Genomic DNA, 20,087 nt, shown 5'->3' with positions numbered 1-20,087 from the left:
CAGATTATCCAAGTGATAAGACATGACTATTGGGGGAGGGGGAGAGAGAAGAAAATCAAAGGAACCGTAACATGGCTAAAAATGTACAAATCCTCTTTTGCCCCCCCAATCAGATATTCACTTAGGTGGAATCGACTGTATCTTTTGTACACAACCAACAAATAGAGGAGAAATAAAATAAAATAATAAAAAATAAATAAATAAAAAAAACAGGAACGTGAAACAGTGAGGTGTGTAGATGTATTACCAACACATAATGACCACCAACAATACAAGACACAAAGTAGAGAGACAAGTATTAGGAAAATGGTTTAATATTGGAGACAGAAGCAAAAAACTGCATCACACAATAACATACGTTACAAAAATAAGTCTGACTGTTTCAACTACACGGTTATGTTCACAATGAGGACAGAAGAATCAGAAAAAACTCTGATCTAAACAGCAAAAAAGCAAACCCCTAACGTTTTAACTAATACATTTATCCACGCAAAGTGACCGAGTACTCCTAATTCTAATTACCTTATTGTGTAACTGCACGATACAGAATAAAAAGTGAAACTTACCGCTTCTGTTAAGACAAAATTCTAAACACTAGATATAAGCAAAGGGAAAAAAAGAAACCAAGCCAAAGTTTTTAATTCTCTAAACAAAACCAACTCTCTTTCTACCGTTCCAGAAATCAAACCTGAAAATCACTCATGATCGAGGGGGCCCACGAGAGTAAGCCACAAAAATTTCCATTTGTTTTTTAATCTCCAGTATAAAAAGTTCCACTGGTACAAAATGCGTTAAGTACAATCAGGTTGTAGAAATAGGAAAGCTTGCTTTTTTTTTTCTTTTTCTTTTTTTTTTTTTTTTTTGGCTCAAATTCCATCAAACAACAAAATTCAAATGCATCAATAAAACAGAAACAATACTCAAATGGTCTTACAGTTTCCACTAGATTGCATTAACTTTGGCTTTTCTCAGACAATACTTAAAAACTAGTTTGAAATTCTAAACAAAATGATAGTATCATTAATCTACAAACAACAATTCTCACAGCACAAAAAAAACACGAATACATAGTTTTGTCTTTTTTTTGTCCTTTTTTTCCTTTTTTTTTCTTTTTTTTTTTTCCTCATTTTTGTATGACATTATCCAAAAAGGTAATGAAACTACAGGATAGTTTTTTTATTTTTTTTTTTGTTAATTAGCACTTAAGATAATAAAAACAGAAACAGTAAAATGATTCCAGAGTAGCACAAGCCAAGGAACTGTAACCCCTATGGTGAAAGAAAGATGAACTTGTTACTCCTTTGAGGACTGCCATTTCATTGCAATCAGCTAATTTGTTGGAAAAAAAGCAACTAGTCTAGTATTCTGATTAGAATTTTGTAAAGCAATTTCCCTTGTTTTTCTTCCTCTCCTATTAGGCCCTTGCACCCTTGCAGCTTTTTCCATTCAATATATTTTGAAAGAGAACTGGTAGATAATTTGTCTCCAAAGAGGCATATGTTTGGCCTTTCATTTTTGTACCTGATTTTTTGAAAAATAAAAATAAAAATCAATATTTCAATATGGACCCATCTCACTTGTCTGGAAATACCAAACTGTCTTTCCTTTCCCACTGCTAAGCCAGTATCTCACGTAGCATAATTTGGGGGCACCTGCCTGGGTCTGCAGCCAATGCTGAGTTGCACTGCCCAAGGACCAGAGATGTCACCGCTCTCAGCGGACTGGTAAACCTGCAGGACACACCAGGGCATCTAACAAAGCTTTGGAAATTTATATGATGGGTACAATGAGTAAAAATTAGTGAAACAGTCTAAACAATCCAAATGATGATCTCATATTATATATATATGTACATATATATAATATAACGTACGTGAGATGATAACTTTGAATATGCAAAATTGCTGCAAGTAGTACAAAATAGCCCTCAAAGGGTGTAGGAAGGCCCCAGCAGTAGTAAAAACATGTGAGAAAAGTATAGATCATTTATTTATAAGTGCATGTGCTATAAGAAGGAAACTTTTTTGCATCACTAGAGGCTAGTCCTTTCCATCCCAGGGCTCTACATAAAGAAGCATTTAATTTGGGGATGAGAGACAAGAGTGCACCAGCTGATGTTGTTCAAATAGGGCTTTGTTTTTAAATTGAGATGGCATTGAATAAAATCAGATAGAGCTAGGAAGAAGGCATGGCACTTTATCATCATTAGCAGGTGCTGCTGTTCACACACATTGGATTGGCAACAAATTCACTACACCGGTAGCATAGAACCGAATTTGGTTGTTGGTCACTACTTGTGCGGTAGAAATGCAATCTTATTAGACTTACAAGGCCGTGAAAGGGCAACCAGCATCTCTTTTCTGGTTCCTTACACACAGCTTCCTCCAGCAAACACCCACATCAGTCACAACTGTATTCCCACGGACTACTGGTTGAGTAAAGTTACTCCTCTCTACATGAGTGTCTGCAGGAGCAAGCCGATATATCGCCGTTACAGGTAATGGCAGATAACATCAAACATTACAGTGTATGTAAACTTTATCCATAAAAAGTAGTTTAACTGCAGTGCACGCTGAATTTTCACCCAGGAAGATCTAGTGCATCTGATTTAAGCAAAAGTTCATTTATTTAAATTACAAAAATACTATTATTATTATTATTTTTTCTTTTTCTCCTCAAGGTTTTCAAATGGTGGATTTACCACTCCTTTCTGGGAGTAGTTCACACGATAGATAATTAAAGAATTGTTTTATTTTTTCTTTTTATTTTATTAATACTGAATAGCATATTCCAGCAGCATATTAAAAGCTCTTTAAGAAAAAGACAAAATCCCCAAAATCTAAAAAGGAAAACCACAAGTTAATTATCGTTTTAAATAATTTTAGTTATAGATACAGAAGAAATTTAGACAGCAGTAAAATAATTTTGTCCTTCAGATCTGCCCTGTGCATTGTTCTGATTTCAACCATGTATTAAATAAACCACAAAAAACTAAGTATATATATATTTATATATATATATATATATATAAAAATAAACAGCAAAATGGTGAATGTATAAAAGGTATCAACACTCAAGACAGCTCTGGGTGGAAAGGGTTAAAAGTTCAAAACTTTCTCACCTTAGAGGTTTCCATACAATATGAAGAAAATACATTGTGAGGTTTGCTTTCACAGCATTGATGTGTGCAGAGTGGTTAAAAAAGTGAAACATGGGCACTTGTACAATGTTTTACAAAAAACATCAAAGAGAAATAACAAACAATAACAATTTCAGGCAACAAGACCACAGGATAGCAAGTTAACAAACTTTTTAACCTCTTTTTTTTCTTTAAATATTAGGGATTTATACAAAACACATAATAAAATACCCATGTTATCAAATTACTTCACACAAGAAACACACTGAAGCTCTAGGAAGAAAGTACCTTTGGAATTTGGCACTATAGTTTCACTGATTTCTTTTTTTTTTATTATTTTTTCTTTAAAAGAAAAACCGATCACATTTTGCTGAACACAAACACATCTAAATTGTCCACAATAAAAAAATGACATCAATGCGTCACAAGCCAACACAAAACTTATTCTGGAATAGTTTGTAACTTTTTTTGTAATTTTTTTTATTTTTTCACATGAAATTCTTTTTTTAAAATTATTTTTATTTTTTAAGCAAACAACTTTTTTTTTTTTGTTTTTTATTTTTTATTTATTTTGAATCTCATTTATGTTCTCCTTCTTCAAGTAAACCAATTTTAAACTCGTCTTTTATAAACATAGAACACTTAAGACCATAAGACTCATGATGAAACCACAACTTAATTCACAGAAGCACCAACGTAACACATTTTACAGTAACCTTTCTTCTGTACATTGAAACAGTATAAAATATAGGTAATTTCATGTGCATTAAACCATGGATTGTCTAACTGTGAGTCAGTTCAGCAAAAGGTGACACAAGTAGGTAGCATTTGCCCTAAAACAGGGTAAATATTTTCTTATACTAATCTACAAAAAGTGGTTCTATATATATACTTTAATGAGAAAGTGAGCCACCTAAAATGGCCTTATCAAAAAACTTTACACTGCCTGAAAAATGTAAAAACTATTACAGACCTCTAGAGACTTAAAATCAGACAGTTTTATTTCTCAAACTGTTTTGGAAGTAGTCTGTTAGAAACCAACATTCTGTGCCTCTGGACACATATTGCTATTGTCACCAGTGACCAGGCAGAATGCCAATCCCTGTATAATACTTTCAAGTCTGTTTTTTTATTTTATTTTCTTTTATTTTTTTTACGAAATGAAAACAAAAGGAAACAAACAAACAAACCAAAAACAAAAAAACAACAACAAAAAAAACCCAAAAGAAAACGAAATCCAAAGGAAAAAGAATAACAAAAAAAAATTACAACAAACAAAGAGAGGAAAGCAAAAGAAAAAAGGAAAGAAAGAAAAAACACTTTGCCACAGGTTGTCTTTAAATCCTATCGTTAATTTATCTAATAATAAATTTCAGTCTTGCGTGAATGCAGCAATGTTTTGTTTTCACATTGACTTCCCAGAATTCATAGCTAGATGAGGTCACATGCAAATTTCAAAGGTCAAACTAGATCAAAGGTCAGTAGGAGAACCAAATGTGATGTGAGGTCAGAAAGACATCAGAAACAATGACGGGACGATGAAACTTTTTTTTTTGAGACGCCACAGGGACATGCTAGGCAAACGATGGGCTAACGGGCATGGAGATGTCTAGGGAAAAAACAAGGAAGAGGAAAAAAGTTACACAGAATCTATGCAGCACAAAGAAAATCACTTTTGTGGGTGCAGGAGAAAACTAATGCAAATCTTTTATCAGTAGAGTCTAGGAGTTGTTCGCACAATTTGCATTAACTTACAATACTTGTCAACAATGGCACAATGGAACCCCAAAAGAATCCATCTGAGAGGAGTCAGAGAGAATGGATTCATCTTTGGGGAGAAAGGAGAGGAAAGAACCAGTTTCTACAAACGTAACATAAAGGTACGGGGAGGGAAAAAAAGGGCCAGACGACTGAACTATAAACTCGGTAATGGAAACTACGAACAAAATAACCAGACAAATACAAACAAGAGGATAAAAGCATGAACTGTAAAGGGTGTAGGGTTCAACAATGAAAAAAGCGCCCATTCTTGGCACAATTACTCTAGAGACTACTTCAAAGGATCTAGCTAGCATAGAGAGCTGCTCTTTAGGTATCCAATAAGTTAACAATAGGCAATAAATAACTTCCATTATTTCTGAGGCAGTAAAAATTTTGTATAAAAATAGAAATGCTTTTTACAAATAAAATTTACAGGCCTGTGGCTTTCTTTTTTTTATTATTATTATTAAATTTATCTCTCAAGAAACATCAAGTATTGTCACTTGTTTTATTTTATTTTTATTTTATTTTTTTATTTTAAACCCTGTAGCTTTAGAAACAGATCTCTAAATCTTTGTATTTTTTTTTACATTAATCCTTTCAAAAAACAAACAAACAAAAACACCAAAAAACAGAACTTAAAAAAAAAAGTGAAATATAAAGACGACCAGTGTAAAATCAGACTAATATATAACAATACGTTGTTTTGAACTGAGAAAAAAAACAAACAACAAAAATCAAATCTTCTCAAAAAACAAGTTGATGTAGTGGAAAGACTTGCTTCAATTTTTTTTTGTTTTTGTTTTTTTTTTGTTGCAAAATAAGTGCTTCAACTGGCATGAGGCCATTTTCTTTAACCTATAAACTGCTGGTGCCACCCTGGTAAAATAGGATCCATCCATAGAAAACAACTTTTATTGTGTGCTAATGGCACCAGGGTTCACAGAGTTAAATTGCACATTTTTTTTTTGAGAGAGTGTGTGTGTTGCTTTGAATTTCAAGACATTTTATTTTTTTTAAAAAGGAGATAAATTATGCTGCAAAACAAAATACAGTAACACAACTCAGTAATTACTTGGCGAGGAAATGTGAGCCAAGTGTAATAAGGACAAGTGGGGAAATGGAAGTGGTAACTGTAAAAATAACTGTCTCTTGGTGAAGGTTGGCTATATGTTCTCTCTTAACCCCCCTGCAGAGGACAGGTTTGCTCATGGGACTTACCCTAAGAAAGCTAAAATAAGAGCAGTAAGCATCTGGGGTTAAGATCAGTAAGGTTTGCTGTCATTTTTGGAGCGTTTCAGCTGAACCTTCAAGCGTTTCATGCCAATCTGAAAGCCGTTCATAGCCTGGATAGCAGCTTGTGCAGAGACTGGATTGTCATAGCTAACAAAACCTATGAGACACAGAACGGAGGCGGGAGAGAAAGCGAACTGTAGGTTAGAACAAATTTCAGAATGCTTTTGTTAGGATTTTATTATTGCTATTTGTTCAACACATTCATCTTTCTTTCAATTAGTTGATCACAGTTTATATCCTATTTCCTCTCTCTTTTCCTTTTCCTTCTCCTTTACTTTTATAATATTTCTTTTCTATTTCGGATGTGGTTGTCCTGTTTTGGTGCAATGCAGTTTCCCAATCTGTTTTTTTTGTTTTTTTTTTTCTTTTTAATCCACCTACCTTAGAGACCGTAGATATTTATCACTGTAACACTTTTCACTGTAATATCTACATACATCCCGGTGTATTAGCCCAGCCTGCTGATCTGAAGCTGAAATAGAATACCTGGTTATGGAACGAAAACCCAAACTTGGATGCTTGTGTGCATTTGCACTTCTGAATGTAAGCTCATGAGCACTGGTCCTGGGTGGTATTTAACAGCCATCTCCTTGGGCCCAGGCTAGGACAGTTGCAATGTTAATATTTTGTATTTTTGCAGCTCCTTCCAGTTCAAGATCTCAAGGTACATTAAATGTTAATTAATTCAGCCTGTTGGTCCCAAAAGGGGCATGCAAGGATTGAAATTAAGCAACATCATAAAGACGATGGCAGGGCTTGATGAGAACTCCAGATCTTCTGCTCCTCAGTTGTCAGCACTAACTAGAGGGGATAATGCTTGCTCGGGTAATTCAGAATGGCTGGCCTGGCTCAGCTTTCTTTTCCCTGTGAGACTCAAAAAACTCTGTTCATAATGGTCTCAAATCTCCCTGATTCCGGAAGCCCCAAATTCATTTTCATATCTGGGCCTCCCACTTGTAATTGCAAAGCTTGTCTAACTGCTGCTCTGTCTCTGCTCTGGCTAATTACTTCTGCATTCCAGCCTGCTATTATGCACTGGCTTCACAATGCTCCCTCTTCTTTCCACTTGATTTTGCCTTAATACGCATCCCTTCACTCTGTTAAAGTGTGTCTCCCATACACTTTGTTTTCAATACTAACACAGAAGCTTCTCAGCTGCTCTCTTCTATCAGCTTTCTTCATTTGTGCTTAGTGCCTGCATCCTTTTCTGATTTAAAACCTCTTTTTACCATCATTTTAACCTGCTCTTTTATGGCTCTTACTTACCTCACACCACTGCCCTCTTTCTTCTTCAGTGTCAGATACACTTTCCTCAGTGTAAAGAAAAGAACCCCTCTTAACAAGTGATTTTGTCCCTGTCTGCCCTCCCTCCTTCACAGACCTTCCCTCTAGTTCACCTTAAATCACCTTCACCAAACTATTTACTTACGTCTCTCCTGTAACAATTCAGGTTCACTTCTGGTCATTCCACTCAAAAAACACTTCTCACTTAAATCTCTGCAAATCCTCTCCTGGCCAAAGTCAGTACAGTTGCTTCATGTGTTTCATTAGTCATCAACTTAAGAGATAACAAATGTTCCTTGATACCTTCCTTGGTTCTAGTAACTGGTCACTTCCTCACTTTCTTCCCTTGATTATTACCTTTTAATATCATTGCCATATCCTGAAGAGCTTAATCGCTTTCTTTCTTTCCCCTGCCTTCTTCTAGGAGATCTTATCTATCCACACGACTCCACTCACTGCCTTAGCACTGCACTCTCTTGTCTAATTCCATCAGCTCAGAGACCTCAGTCTAAGCTCTAGAATTTCCTTAGGGACAGAAGAGATAGCTACTATGAGTTGAAAGGCAGCCGTAGCACCTTCCAGGCAGATATTCCATAACCAAGGTGTAGTAGCTCTTACCTTCCTTGACAGTTCAGCAGTTTCCTGCACAGCCTTCCTGACCTTCACATTGCTCCCTTAAGAGCAACAGGAATGGTCTTCAGCTACCAAATTCCCATTACCTTAGTTCCTTTTTATCTTAGCTAGTCTTAGTGACCTAAAAGTTAAGCAACTGATCTAAACCAGTCATCAGGTGGCATCTACGAATGGTGAATAAAGAAAAGTAAGTACACCCAGAGGCGGCTTTTCTGCTCACCATTCATGCCACAAAATGAGACGCTCCCCTTCTGACAGAAGAACAATAAGCTCAGCCTATGCTTACCTTCCAGAGGGATGTAATAAGTCACTTCATTCAGTGTCTCTTTAATAGTTTCCTTGACACAGCCACAAATTCAAATATACATCCTCTGTGCTGCACCAGTGGAATCAGCCTTTATCATTCAGTTGTTATTCTGATTCACAATTTGTCTCTATACATAGAATGCTATATCTACATTAACCCGTAACACTTTCATCTTGTCCCTTATCATCAGCCTTCACTTCTAAAGCTCGTGGAGGAGTCTGGCATTCTCTCCTTTTATTTATCTGTTTCTGATTGCAACCGTTTATCATTTTCTTTTCTGTCTGAAGCTTAAATTGCAGGTTAGGTGGGGATTACGTTCCTTACCAATTTTCAAAGCACATGTCACAATGATTCTGATTTTTGTTTTAAATCTCTTGGTACCTCTGTAACCAGGATAAATATTTTTAATCACTGGAGTAGCAATTTTGCTGTTTGGCAGACTGCATTTACACGTGGATGTCACTGGATCCCTTCTCCCCTGCCTTTTACATTTTCTCATTTCTGGTATTGTAAGATTTATGAAAAATGAGAGAGAAGCCTGGAGAGTGAAATCCTTTGTCTGCAGAATCAACTGCAGCTCATGAGAGCTCACAGAAGAGTACTTTCAGGGATAGAGGGACTGTCCTGTCATCCTCATCACCATTTAATGTCTTGAGCATTCATCTGAGCTGGACAAGAAAGCAAATAATACCAAAGCTCATTTTCTGCAAAGAAAAGTAATTTTTCATTTTGTGAGGCAGTGTTACATAAAAGCTTATCATTCTGGATCACTACCCCGAGATTCACTTGGAATGTACCTTCCCTTTCCAATTCCACTGATAAGTGGATGGCCTTGGACAATCTTTTTACCATTCTAGTGTTCAGTCTGTCCTCATCTGTAATTTGACTTCCAAAAAAGCCCCAACCATACCAGCCAAACAAAAAAGAATCAAACCCAAACTGTACTATGAGCAATGGTCATTACAAGTCAGAAACAGGTAATTCAGATGCAATATTGTCCTGGTTTTTGGCTTGGGGTACAAAGAGAGAGAAAATAAAAGAGCTTCTGAAATACATATATGGAGCTGAAACAACAAAGAGATGAGGTGAATCTTGCTTAGTAAAACTGGGACAATGCAGACAGAGATAAATATGCTAAACTCGCAGGATTAATTCTGGCCCGTGATTAGCAGCATCACACAGGTAGTCACCTACTGAATCTGAACATCTCAACTTCCTCTGCCAGCACAGTACTTTTTGCTTTTAAAGCAGAACTTTCTCACTGGTGGCAGAATATCTGGGGAAGGAAGAATGAGAAATTGCTATGTTAGTGAAACCTGACGAATGCCAAAAAGACAGAGGACCGCTCCATCCATTGGGTGTTGACCCCTCTGTTTTCCCTCAAACAAGATTGCCTCAGTTCATCATTCTAAGTTAGGTAATTGTGTCCCATAAATCCAGACGAATGTGTAGGTAGGTAATCAAACAGTAAAAAGAAACTCACAAAAAGCTAGTGTGGGAAGCAAGTTGATGAATTGAGCTGCCTGCTCAAACTAATCTACATTTTTTCATTAGTGATCACAATTGCTGCGTTTCGATTAACACAGCTTGATTTGACATTTCATCAAGATTCGTGGAGACCTCAACAATGATTTTGTCACCCCAACATACTAACTGAACTGGTTCCAGATCAATAGGGAGTCATTTTCAATTCCACTTTTAAATTTGCTACAGCCTCAGGGACTGCTTTAACCCACTGCAGAAATACGCTGGACTATATTAGTCCAAATCTGAACAATTTTTGGTAAAGCATAAACAGGGACCAAAAAATATGTGGGAAAATGCAGAAAGAATGTTGCACCCTTTCTTTAATGTGAGTTAACTTTCCAGGTGTACTAAGGATTTGTCTTTTGGTGAAAAACACTCAGATCGTGGTATGACTTGAATTCCAGTGCAGTAGGTATTTCTGAGTAGTGTGATAAATGCTGCTTTTGTTTGGGTACTGCGTGTTTAGATAAATTCATCTCCTTCCAAAATGGTTTGAAGTCCAACAGCTTTTCCTGAATGGCTCTTGTGTAGACAAAACCTTTGACAGACACATTTTAATAGAACATAGATAGAAAAATGTAATGATAGGAAAGCTAAGGAACATGTATTATGGTTAACTGGGAAACCTGAAAATTAAGGGATGGTGCTGTGCAAAGAGCAATGGTGCCAGTACAAAGGAGTTTTTGAAACTAAAGGGACTAATTTATCATACATAAAGCCATTTTTCTATGTTCTGGGAAAGAGCCGTCAGTATTTTGGGTCAAACCTTCACACATTTATCTTTCAGATATTCTGTCCTCCTCCATCCCCTCCTCATGCCTTGCATTGTGATCACAGTTATTAGACTACAATCTAACAGATTACCACTTGCTAACGTTCTGTTTTCAGGTTTCAAGTCACTATAACTGATGCACCTATGTCATTCAAAGAACATCAGCCTACCTGACTAACCTTAGAATTTGTTTTATAACAACAAACACATCACCTTCTCCTCTGCTGCAATCTAGCTTTCTGGTAGCTCAGAGCATTCCTTGGGAAACTTGACACTGATCAGTCGGTGTTGCCTTCATCCCTTCCCTAGGGTAAGGGGATATGCTACCTTCCATAGTGCACTGGCACCTGCCTGAAGCAGTTAAAGCAGCATATCTAGACATCAACTGTATGTAAAGTGTTCTGAACTACATGTGCAAGCCATCCAAGCACTAATTGCACAATCTTGTACTTAATTCAGAAGAAAGAAATTCCTGTAATGTAGAAGTAATGGGTTAAACATAGAGCATTCTTAAGTGGCTCAGCTATACAATAGAGAATAATTAGTTATCCATAATAAGGCAGCTTAATAGTATACTAAATGACATTCCCCCACATAGGGTGTAATTAGTTTCATGTACTTGACACATTTATGCGAGATGTCAGACTGGAAGATTATTATTGTTTTTTCACATCCAGTTTTTAGTTAGAACTAGTTTGCCTGTGCATCCTTCCACTCACTTGAGGATTAAGAGTCCATTATTTTGGGAATGAGATTCCAGTATGACATTTCTCACACTGCTGTTAATTTTCTTTCCTGACCCCTTTTCAGCACAGTGCATGTGCTTCTTACTATTAAATTTATTAAATTTGACATACCAAAGCACTTGCTCAGATTGGTCTGTTTGTCAATGAAGACTTTAGCAGAGATAACATTTCCAAAAGGCATGAACATCTGCAGAATGTCCTGGTCTCCAAATTCCTGGGGGAGGTGGTAAATAAAGAGGTTTGCCCCTTCTGGACCTTTAGGAAAACAAACAAACAAACAAGTACGAAAATGGCTATTACAAGAGCTAGATTTAATCTGTTTTTCCATAGTACTTACTGAAGGTGATGGTCAGAAAGCATTTCACTTTCCAACTCTGAAGGAAGAAAAGTAAGTAGATCATCAAAGGAATAGAGCTGAAATGGAGCTCTTTAGAGCATCCTATCTTGCAAAGTGTTCACTTGATACCTCTACTACAAAAGAAGTTAAACTGCAGACTCTTTCTTCAATTTACTCGAGTGTCTTTCAGTAAAATTAGGGTTAGGAAAGCAGGTACACAATGTATTTACTCTCTCACAATTCTCCCAGATCTGCACAAAGAGCCCTCTGCTGCCTCAAACACCTACATGGGTTTGTTGGTTTAATTCTCAGTAGCAGGAATTTAGGGAAACACAGTGAGCAGAGCTCAGATTGGTGCATCGCAGATTTAAACAAAAATGGTAGGAAGTTGGTGGGGGTGGAAACAGAAAGGGTAAGACACAGGAAACCTTTGACTTGGAAATCAGGGAAGTCAGAGAGGGAAAGATGCTAAGAACTAAAGAGCTTGGCCTTTTTTAAAATACAAATATCCTTGAGAAAGCTCTGCCTCCTGGAAAAAACTCTGTAAAATAATTGTTTTTAAGAAGTGCAATCTGAAGTTGCTGGGTTGAGATTAAAGTGGCTTTAGACAAATGGAATGTGAAAAGAAAGGTACAAGCTTGAAGGTGCTTTGAATATTTTTCTTATAGCCTAAGTCTGAGATAAATACTATCGATGCTATTGGTTTAAGCATCCCCCCTAGCAATTATAGTGTTATTTTTCCTCAGCTCAGTTTCTGTTTTATAGTCATATACTGGGAATGAGCCATTAATGTGACCTATGATGGAACCAGACACGTGACCTTCCCACACAAACTCCGGGAGCACAAGGGAACAAACATTTCTGATAAAAACATGTATAAAGTAACTCACTTAAATGTTCCCTTGCTTAATGGAGCCTAGGGGTGTATATGAAGGGTTGTCTGTGGTTTCGGGATTGGAGTTGGAAGCACAACCACATTCATGGAGTACCTTTTGCAGCAGTCACAAAGACCCACCTCTCATAACAGAAGAACCAGGCTGCTGCCCTCTGTCTGCCTGAAGGAAAAGGCTGCAGTGTTTGCCCAACATGGGGTACAAATGGCTTATTAAAAAATGTTTTTAGAAAGAAAAAAAGAAAATGGTCTTGGTGGTGAGAGAAAAGATGGAAAAAGAATTTCACCTGCAGCTTATTTCTTCTGACACAAAGTAAAATATCATTAAAAAAAAAAAGAAGCCATTTTTTAAACAATACTATTTAAAAATACTGCTATTTCTTTTTCTTTTAAATAACAAGCAGAACTTATTCAACAGTGGTTTACAGCATGTGCAGGAGGCAGTTCACTCTGCTTCAGCATTGAGTGCTGATACTGTGTTTTGCTTTGGTATTTTGTTATCCTTGACCACTCTTCACCATGCCATGGGAAATCATGGTAAGAAGTAAAACAGAGTTGTCAGTATACAAAGATGGAATTTATTCACTTTAGCTTAACTCCTTACTTACAGAACGAAGACACAACAAAACAGGCTGTGTTTTTAAAAATACACTGCCAATTCAAAAAGAAAAAACAAGACTACAGTTGATAGCTCATATACTGATGAAAACAAATAGAAGAAAATCCAGCTGTCCTTCAGTAAGTATCTTAGAATGACACCAGATAAACAATTTCTGGTGTCAGTTGACTGTCACCGACTAAAGTGAGTGAGATGAAGGACAAGAACAGAGAACATAACAAAATTTGGAAAAAAAAAAACAAAAAACAAACAAACAAAGAACCAAAAAACTCAACTTTCATTTACTACAGTCCAAGCTTTTAGCAGTAAATGAAACAACAAATTTAGAGGAAATATGCATTTTTAACTCCACAGTGTCCTCATATAACAACCAGCTGTGGGAATGCCAAATTTATCTTCCTAGGAAACACCACATCCCATAACAGTGCAAGATACAATATTAAAAGAGGATAAAAATCTTTCTCTTGAGGATATTACAGTGGGTTTATTTCCAAAGCTTATCTCTGGCAAGAGCAGTAGTGGGAGCACAGATACAATCTTAGAAAGCATGCAGTATTTTCCTGTTCTTCTAGAATTAGCTGGAATTTAGGATGAGAGGAGGGGAAGCAATGAAAACAGAATCAAAACCCCAAAATGAGTGCAAGAGAATGGAAGAGGGGAAAAGGGTAACCTCATTTTATTAAAAATTTATTAATTAGTATTTATTTATTCTTAGCAGCAAACTCCCGAGGTTTGTTTTGCTCTACTGGTGCGGGGAGAGGGGCAATCACTCCCTTAAGTTGCATCCTTGCAAAACCCAGATTTAAGCTAAGAACCACTCAGAGCAAAGCCAGTTCATGTCATTGACTGAGAAAACTTAAACATCATCAGATTAAATCCATTATCATGGAAAATGGAAACCAGCCCAGAGTGTGAGTGAGGGTCACCTGTAAAGGGATGAATTTTGCTACTGATGCCTTTTTATGCAGTGGCATTTTTAGAGCAGAACTGTCAGTAAGGTATAGCTGGAAGAAGAGATGGTAGAAAAGAGAGTTGCAGAGAGACTGAAAAAATGAAAAACACTAAATCAGGGCAGGAGAAAGTGTTAACTTTAAAGACAAGGCTATCTGAGATCTTTTGTTGAGCCACTGTGAAAAAATACACCCAAGACATGACTGTTTCAGAGTCACAGAACCATAGAAACATAGAATAGCTTAGGCTGGAAGGGACCTTAAAGATCATCTAGTTCCAACCCTGTGCCATGGGCTGGTTGCCCCCCACCAGCTCAGGCTTCTCAGGGCCACATCCAACCTGGCCTTGAATGCCTCCAGGGATGGGGCATCCACAGCCTATCTGCAGCACAGCCTGTTACAGCACCTCACCACTCTCAGTTCCCCCTTGTCCTGTCACTCTCAGATTGTGTAAAAAGCTGGTCTCCCTTCTGTTTAGATGTTCCCTGGAAGGCCACAAAGAGGTCTCCACTGAGCTTCCTCATCTTGTCTTCAAAGGAGAGATGCTCCAGACCTCTGAGCATCCTCGTGGCCTCCTCCGGACCCAATCCAACAGCTCCATGTGTTTCTTGTGTTTGGGGCCCCATCAGTCCATATGAGGCCTCATGAGGGTAAAGTAGAGGGGGACATTCCCCTCCCTCTTCCTGTTGGCCTCCCTGCATCCTCTGTTAATGCAGCCTGGGATATTGTTGGCCTTCTGGGTCTTCCAGGAAATACCGCATGCTTGTTGGAGCATGGCTTATCCTAAAATGGGGCAGATGCTTACCTTCCTTCTGGCTGCCCGCGGCGCTTTGCTGCTGCAACAAGCTCTGGCTGTATAAGGTGGGCAGCGCAGCGGCAGCGTACTGCTGGATTCCTGAGTAGGCCTGGGTGAGCGCGTCCATTGTGCCGGCCGTACCATTCGTCAAGCCTGTTGCGCCGAGTCCTCCGTTCAGGGCCGCCATACCTGAGAGCATTTGAGCAACTTTACAAAAAACCCAACAATAGAGAAAAGAAATTGCACTTGTTCATTAGTGCTTTCCGAAAGTTGTTGGTAATATACTGACACTGACAAAGACGGCAGTGCATGCAGCTCGGCGTGGCACCAAATGAAACTGAAAACAAAGAAACACGACTTTGGCATCAGGATCACTTCAGCACAATGGTTGCACAGTCAAACGGACTTACATGCAGCCTGCTACTGGCAAGTACTACAGGTCTGTGCTCCCCAAACCCTTTCTGCCCATCATCCTCAACCTCCAACTTTCTTGGGATGTCCAAGAGCAGGACCCACTCATCCTCCATCTTCATGAGCTGGCCACATGGGAAAAAGCATTCTGGGAGAAAACCCGCTCTCTCTGAACTGGTCTTTATCAAGAGGAGGTGACCATATTGTACCAAGGATGCTTTGCTCATGCAGAATCAGTATAGAACCCTGATTCACAACATTTTGAAACAACTATCCACACAACTCTAGGCTTTCTCTCTTGGATTTGCAGTCAGAAGATGGATGGTGATGCTTTGCATTTCAATCTTTCTCCCACACCTACTCCTCTTTGGGCAGAATGGATGAACAGCAGCTCATCTGTAGTGACTACAAGTGCTTTACCCAAACCAAGAATCTTTTACAGAGTAACAGTGGTGTTTGGTTCTAGCAGTGTGTTTCTTTACTCCTCAATGGAGGCAGAACAACTTATTTTATTTTTTTTTTCTTCAACACGATTCCACATCCTGATAAATAACAGAATAATTTCACCAGGATGTCTGCCAAGAAAGAAATTTCAGACAGGATTGTGCATAAAACGACACCCCTCATCCATGCAAACAGCACAGTCTGCAAAAGAACTCTGACTAACTCCTGGACTACAGCCTCTTTTCAATACTTCCGTGCATTGTCATGGCTCTGAGATGAGCCACAACGAAGTTAACAACGTTAACATTTATTTTACACAGAAATTCCAGAAAAAGCTATTTTTCCCCTTTGTCAGTCAAATGGGTAGCAAGATTCAGAAACCTCCTCATCACCTTGACTTCTGTCAAATAGAGAGTAAGTGCTCAGCAAGTCTGAGAGTCCACCTTCTGTGTGTGACTAACTACTCTGCACCCTCCGTTTCTTAGGAGAACGCTTCACAAACAACTTATTAGGGCTTAATCAGGCCCCTCAAGGAACACAGTCACCAGAAAAATGGGGCACTTGGAACCACGACCAATAATTTCTTAGTCATTGACTGCATACAGTCTTTGTTGGCAAAATGATGGGTGGAGGTAATTGGTGGAGTTGTACTGGGACCCAGAAATAGGAATATTGAAAAGGAAAAGAGGGCTTAACTTCAGAGCAACAATAAAGGGCTTCTATGTAAATGGGAGAAAAGTAAGGAAATTAAGCAGAAGACACTTTATAGTGAATGAAAAATGAAATCTATTACATTAGGAAACAATCTTCTTCAAGGAAAGTGGTATAAACCTTATCACATGTAATTTGGAGATAGAAAAAATACTGGAGGGAATTATTCTGAATTGACAGAGGAGGATAAAGATGCTGACCCACTCGTTTTCTTCCTTCTCTTATGTAGATTCAGAAAGTGTATTCCTACAAGTCTCTGATAATCAGGACAATTGTTCAAGTGGCACCTTTCTGGCTCCACCAGAGTCTGTGCCAATTAAGAGAATCATACTGCATAAATTATACCTTTTGATATTACTGTAATTTGTGTGACTAAACACTTGACAGAGATGTGATATTCCTAGCTTTGCTTAATAAAATGTCTTGCACTTTGAAGATTTCTCTTTCCCCTCCACCACACTTCAGAGCATTGCTGTATCCTGATAGGAGATACGGTCTGCCACTACGAAGAAAAATCTGCCAGAGCAGGGCCAACTATATCTTATATAATGGTTCCAGATGTAAAACAAAACCTGCAAACCAATATAGTTTAAGAAGTCTAAAATACAGGATATTATGAAAATGAAAGTTCAAACTAATAATAGTGATAAAGCAATAATTTGATTCTGAGCTTGACTTTAACTTACTCCGATGATTCTATACTTAATTTGTGTCAAGGCTTGCTTGTGTACACACAGCACTGATTGAAGTAAAGTCTCTTGATAAAAAAGAAAAAAACAAAACAACTTGTATCTCTCCCTTTATTATAGTGTTGAAATAACTTGATAATAGCAGAAGCATTAGGATAACATGTTATCTTTTGTGAGTCATCAGCCTATTAGACTAACATGCTTTGTGTTGCTGTGGGCAGCATCCTCCCCCTTTCTTTCACCCAGAATCAATAGCCCCTACACACCAAATGATTTCAGATCAGCCAGCAGATAGCTCCTACTCAGCACACTGCTTCTGGGAAGGGCAGTTCTACCACTACCACAGTCTAAATATGCCTCCCTCCTCAGCAAAGCAAATCTGCACAAAGGTCTCTGATTTTTTTCTCTTCTCCCCTTTCACATGTTGTGAGATCTTCAAGGTCCAGCTGCAGTTACACATTTCTGCCATCTCTCTGTTATATCTACCAATGCACCTCAGACTGATATTAAACTCTAGTCTTTTCCTCACTTCTGTGAAATAATCATTTCAAGTCTCTCATCCATAGCATTCTACTTTTCTGAGCCGCATAACACAGAAATGACAATGCCTGGCAAGTCCAAAGATCTCTCAAAGTGCCTTCCAAGCACCTTCAAATCTATCACAAATAATTTTACCTCCAATTTACAGATGTAAATATGGGGATAGAAAGGCTAACTGTCCTTGTTTCACATACAAATATTTTGTCATAGCTGTCCTGTGTGCTGAATTTATGGTCTTCTTTCTTGATTATTTAAATTTATTTGTCTCAAAGGAGACAGCCTAATGTGTTGTCATTTTTAGTTGTTTCAAGCAGAAGAAAAGATGATTGGGTGAATCACCAAATGTACAAGGGCTGCTCCAAACGTAATGTCCCCTGTTTTATTATGTTGGCCCATGACATCAGAGGCAGATTTTGGTGGTACTGCAATAGAGGATGAACCTTCCCACCAATATTCCACTACGTCATGTAGCTGTGTGACAGATGGCAGCAGAGGGGCAGTCTGACAAAATAATGTCTGACGCAGAAGTGTGTATGAAGCAAAGGTGTGGAAGTGAATCCCTCTGTGCAGAAAAAAATGGCACTTACTGACATTCATTGACTTGCTGTATGTTTATGGAGACCAACCAGTGGATGTGAGCACAGTGAGGCAGTGGGTGATATATTTCAGCAGTGGTGAGAGTAACATTAAAGACAAGCCACGGTCTGGATGTCCAAGCACAGTTGTCACACTGCAAAATGAAGAGCATCTCCATCAGTTCATCTGCATGAACTGGCTGTGGTGTTGACAATGTTGAAATATAGGGCTCTGTAACTGAGAATTTCCTCTATCAAATAGTGTGATTGTGCTTTCTGTATCTGTTGTAGTTTCTATGGAAATAGATGATAGATGGGAGGCATTACTTTTGGAGCAATCCATGTATGCACAACTGCTGCAGAACCCTTGGAGACATCTGACTCACCATACTCCACTTTTTCTACAATACTTCTCTCTACAACGTGAGCACTACCAGTTTCCAGAGCTCAGTCTGATTTCCCCAGACCCAGCCAGGATCCAGACTTAGCCTAGAAGATGTTTTTCCAGTGAATATTACACACGTGGACATGGTTTTAACAGAAGAACATCTCCTTCAAAACATATGTGTGAATGAATGTGCAAGATCAGTGCAACCTTCTGATTCTTTCTGGGTTTATGCTCAGCTTGACTGGTGCTTTGGTCATTCTCATTAATTCTCCAGCTGAAAGCATATCATTTAATTCCAACTTTTCTGCATAATTATTTCAGGAACCTTCTCAACAAAACAATGTTTTGCTCTTGAACACAGCATATTGTGAAACATCAAACCCACTGTGCTCTGGGTTTCTTGAAGACAGAATGTGAAAAACAGGATCAGAAATGGTCACTACGAAATGCACTGGCTTATCATTAAAACAGACGGGAGGTTGTTAGCACTGGGACAGCATTTTGCTATCATCAGTGTTGCAAGAAACTGAAACTGATAATCTGTGTTCTCCTGAAAGGAACACATGCCACAACACAGCATATGAGGAAAATGATTCTCCTCTTTATATCTCTCTCACAGATGAATATATTTATGTATATAAATAGACAGACATACCCACATACATTTTTTTATGTACGAGTGCTATAAACATAGAAATATTCTAGTCACGTACATGTTCTGTAATCCATGAAGATTTGGGACTGAAGTCATTGTTGTTATGAGTCTATGGAAGCAATGGTGGCTTCTAACAAGCTAGAATTTAGTACCTGAAATTAATACTTCAAACGGCACATGCAGGTAAATTCGCACACACAACACCTGAAAATTCTTGTCGAGAAAATGTCAATTCTTATCTTCCAGCCTTGCAATAAGTGTTAAAAGTAACACAACAGAAGGATTTCCATGTGCAGTCAAGAGCTCATTGGTGATTCATTCCTGCTCAGTGTTGATGAAGGGAATGTTATCTTGGAGTGCTCCAGTGTGTATTTGTGGGAGGGAAGCAGTGGGATGCTATATGCTGCTCTTGATATTGTGACCTCTTGAAAACGATGGAAAGCACAATGAATGCTTATCAGGGAAAGGACATTTAATGTTTTCTTACTTATGACCGTGTAATTCTCTTATTAAGAGAGCTCATAAGAGGAGATAAATTAGCTTTTCATGCATGCCATTGTTAGTGGCTTGTTTTAATAGTAAGTTAGAATAAGAAAAAAAGCTAGCTTTGGCATT

At 38.1% G+C, this 20,087-nt stretch overlaps 1 protein-coding gene across 50 annotated transcripts in view; it reads right to left on the bottom strand.

Moving 5' to 3' along the window:
* Positions 1-1,071: 1,071 nt before the first annotated feature.
* The window catches only part of CELF2 (CUGBP Elav-like family member 2), a 547,347-nt gene continuing 528,331 nt past the window's right edge, over positions 1,072-20,087 (bottom strand). For 23 of the 50 annotated variants that reach the window (XM_032441981.2, XM_085511872.1, XM_085511931.1 and 20 more), the window contains 3 exons: positions 15,069-15,266; positions 11,577-11,720; positions 3,446-6,293 (listed from right to left, as the gene is read on the bottom strand). In XM_032441981.2, the coding sequence (XP_032297872.1) occupies positions 6,166-6,293; positions 11,577-11,720; positions 15,069-15,266 (470 nt within the window). In that variant the 3' untranslated portion in view covers positions 3,446-6,165. Of the gene's footprint in view, positions 6,294-11,576; positions 11,721-15,068; positions 15,267-20,087 lie in introns of all 50 variants that reach the window. The other 27 variants (XM_085511890.1, XM_085511775.1, XM_085511975.1 and 24 more) reach the window with 6 other exon arrangements.

Source organism: Coturnix japonica, chromosome 1 (genome assembly GCF_054131305.1).
Source record: "Coturnix japonica strain WE chromosome 1, WE-NBRP24, whole genome shotgun sequence".
Classification (NCBI taxonomy): domain Eukaryota; kingdom Metazoa; phylum Chordata; class Aves; order Galliformes; family Phasianidae; genus Coturnix; species Coturnix japonica.
Note: the sequence above shows the minus strand (reverse complement) of the source record. Positions and strands in the feature narration are given on the sequence as shown.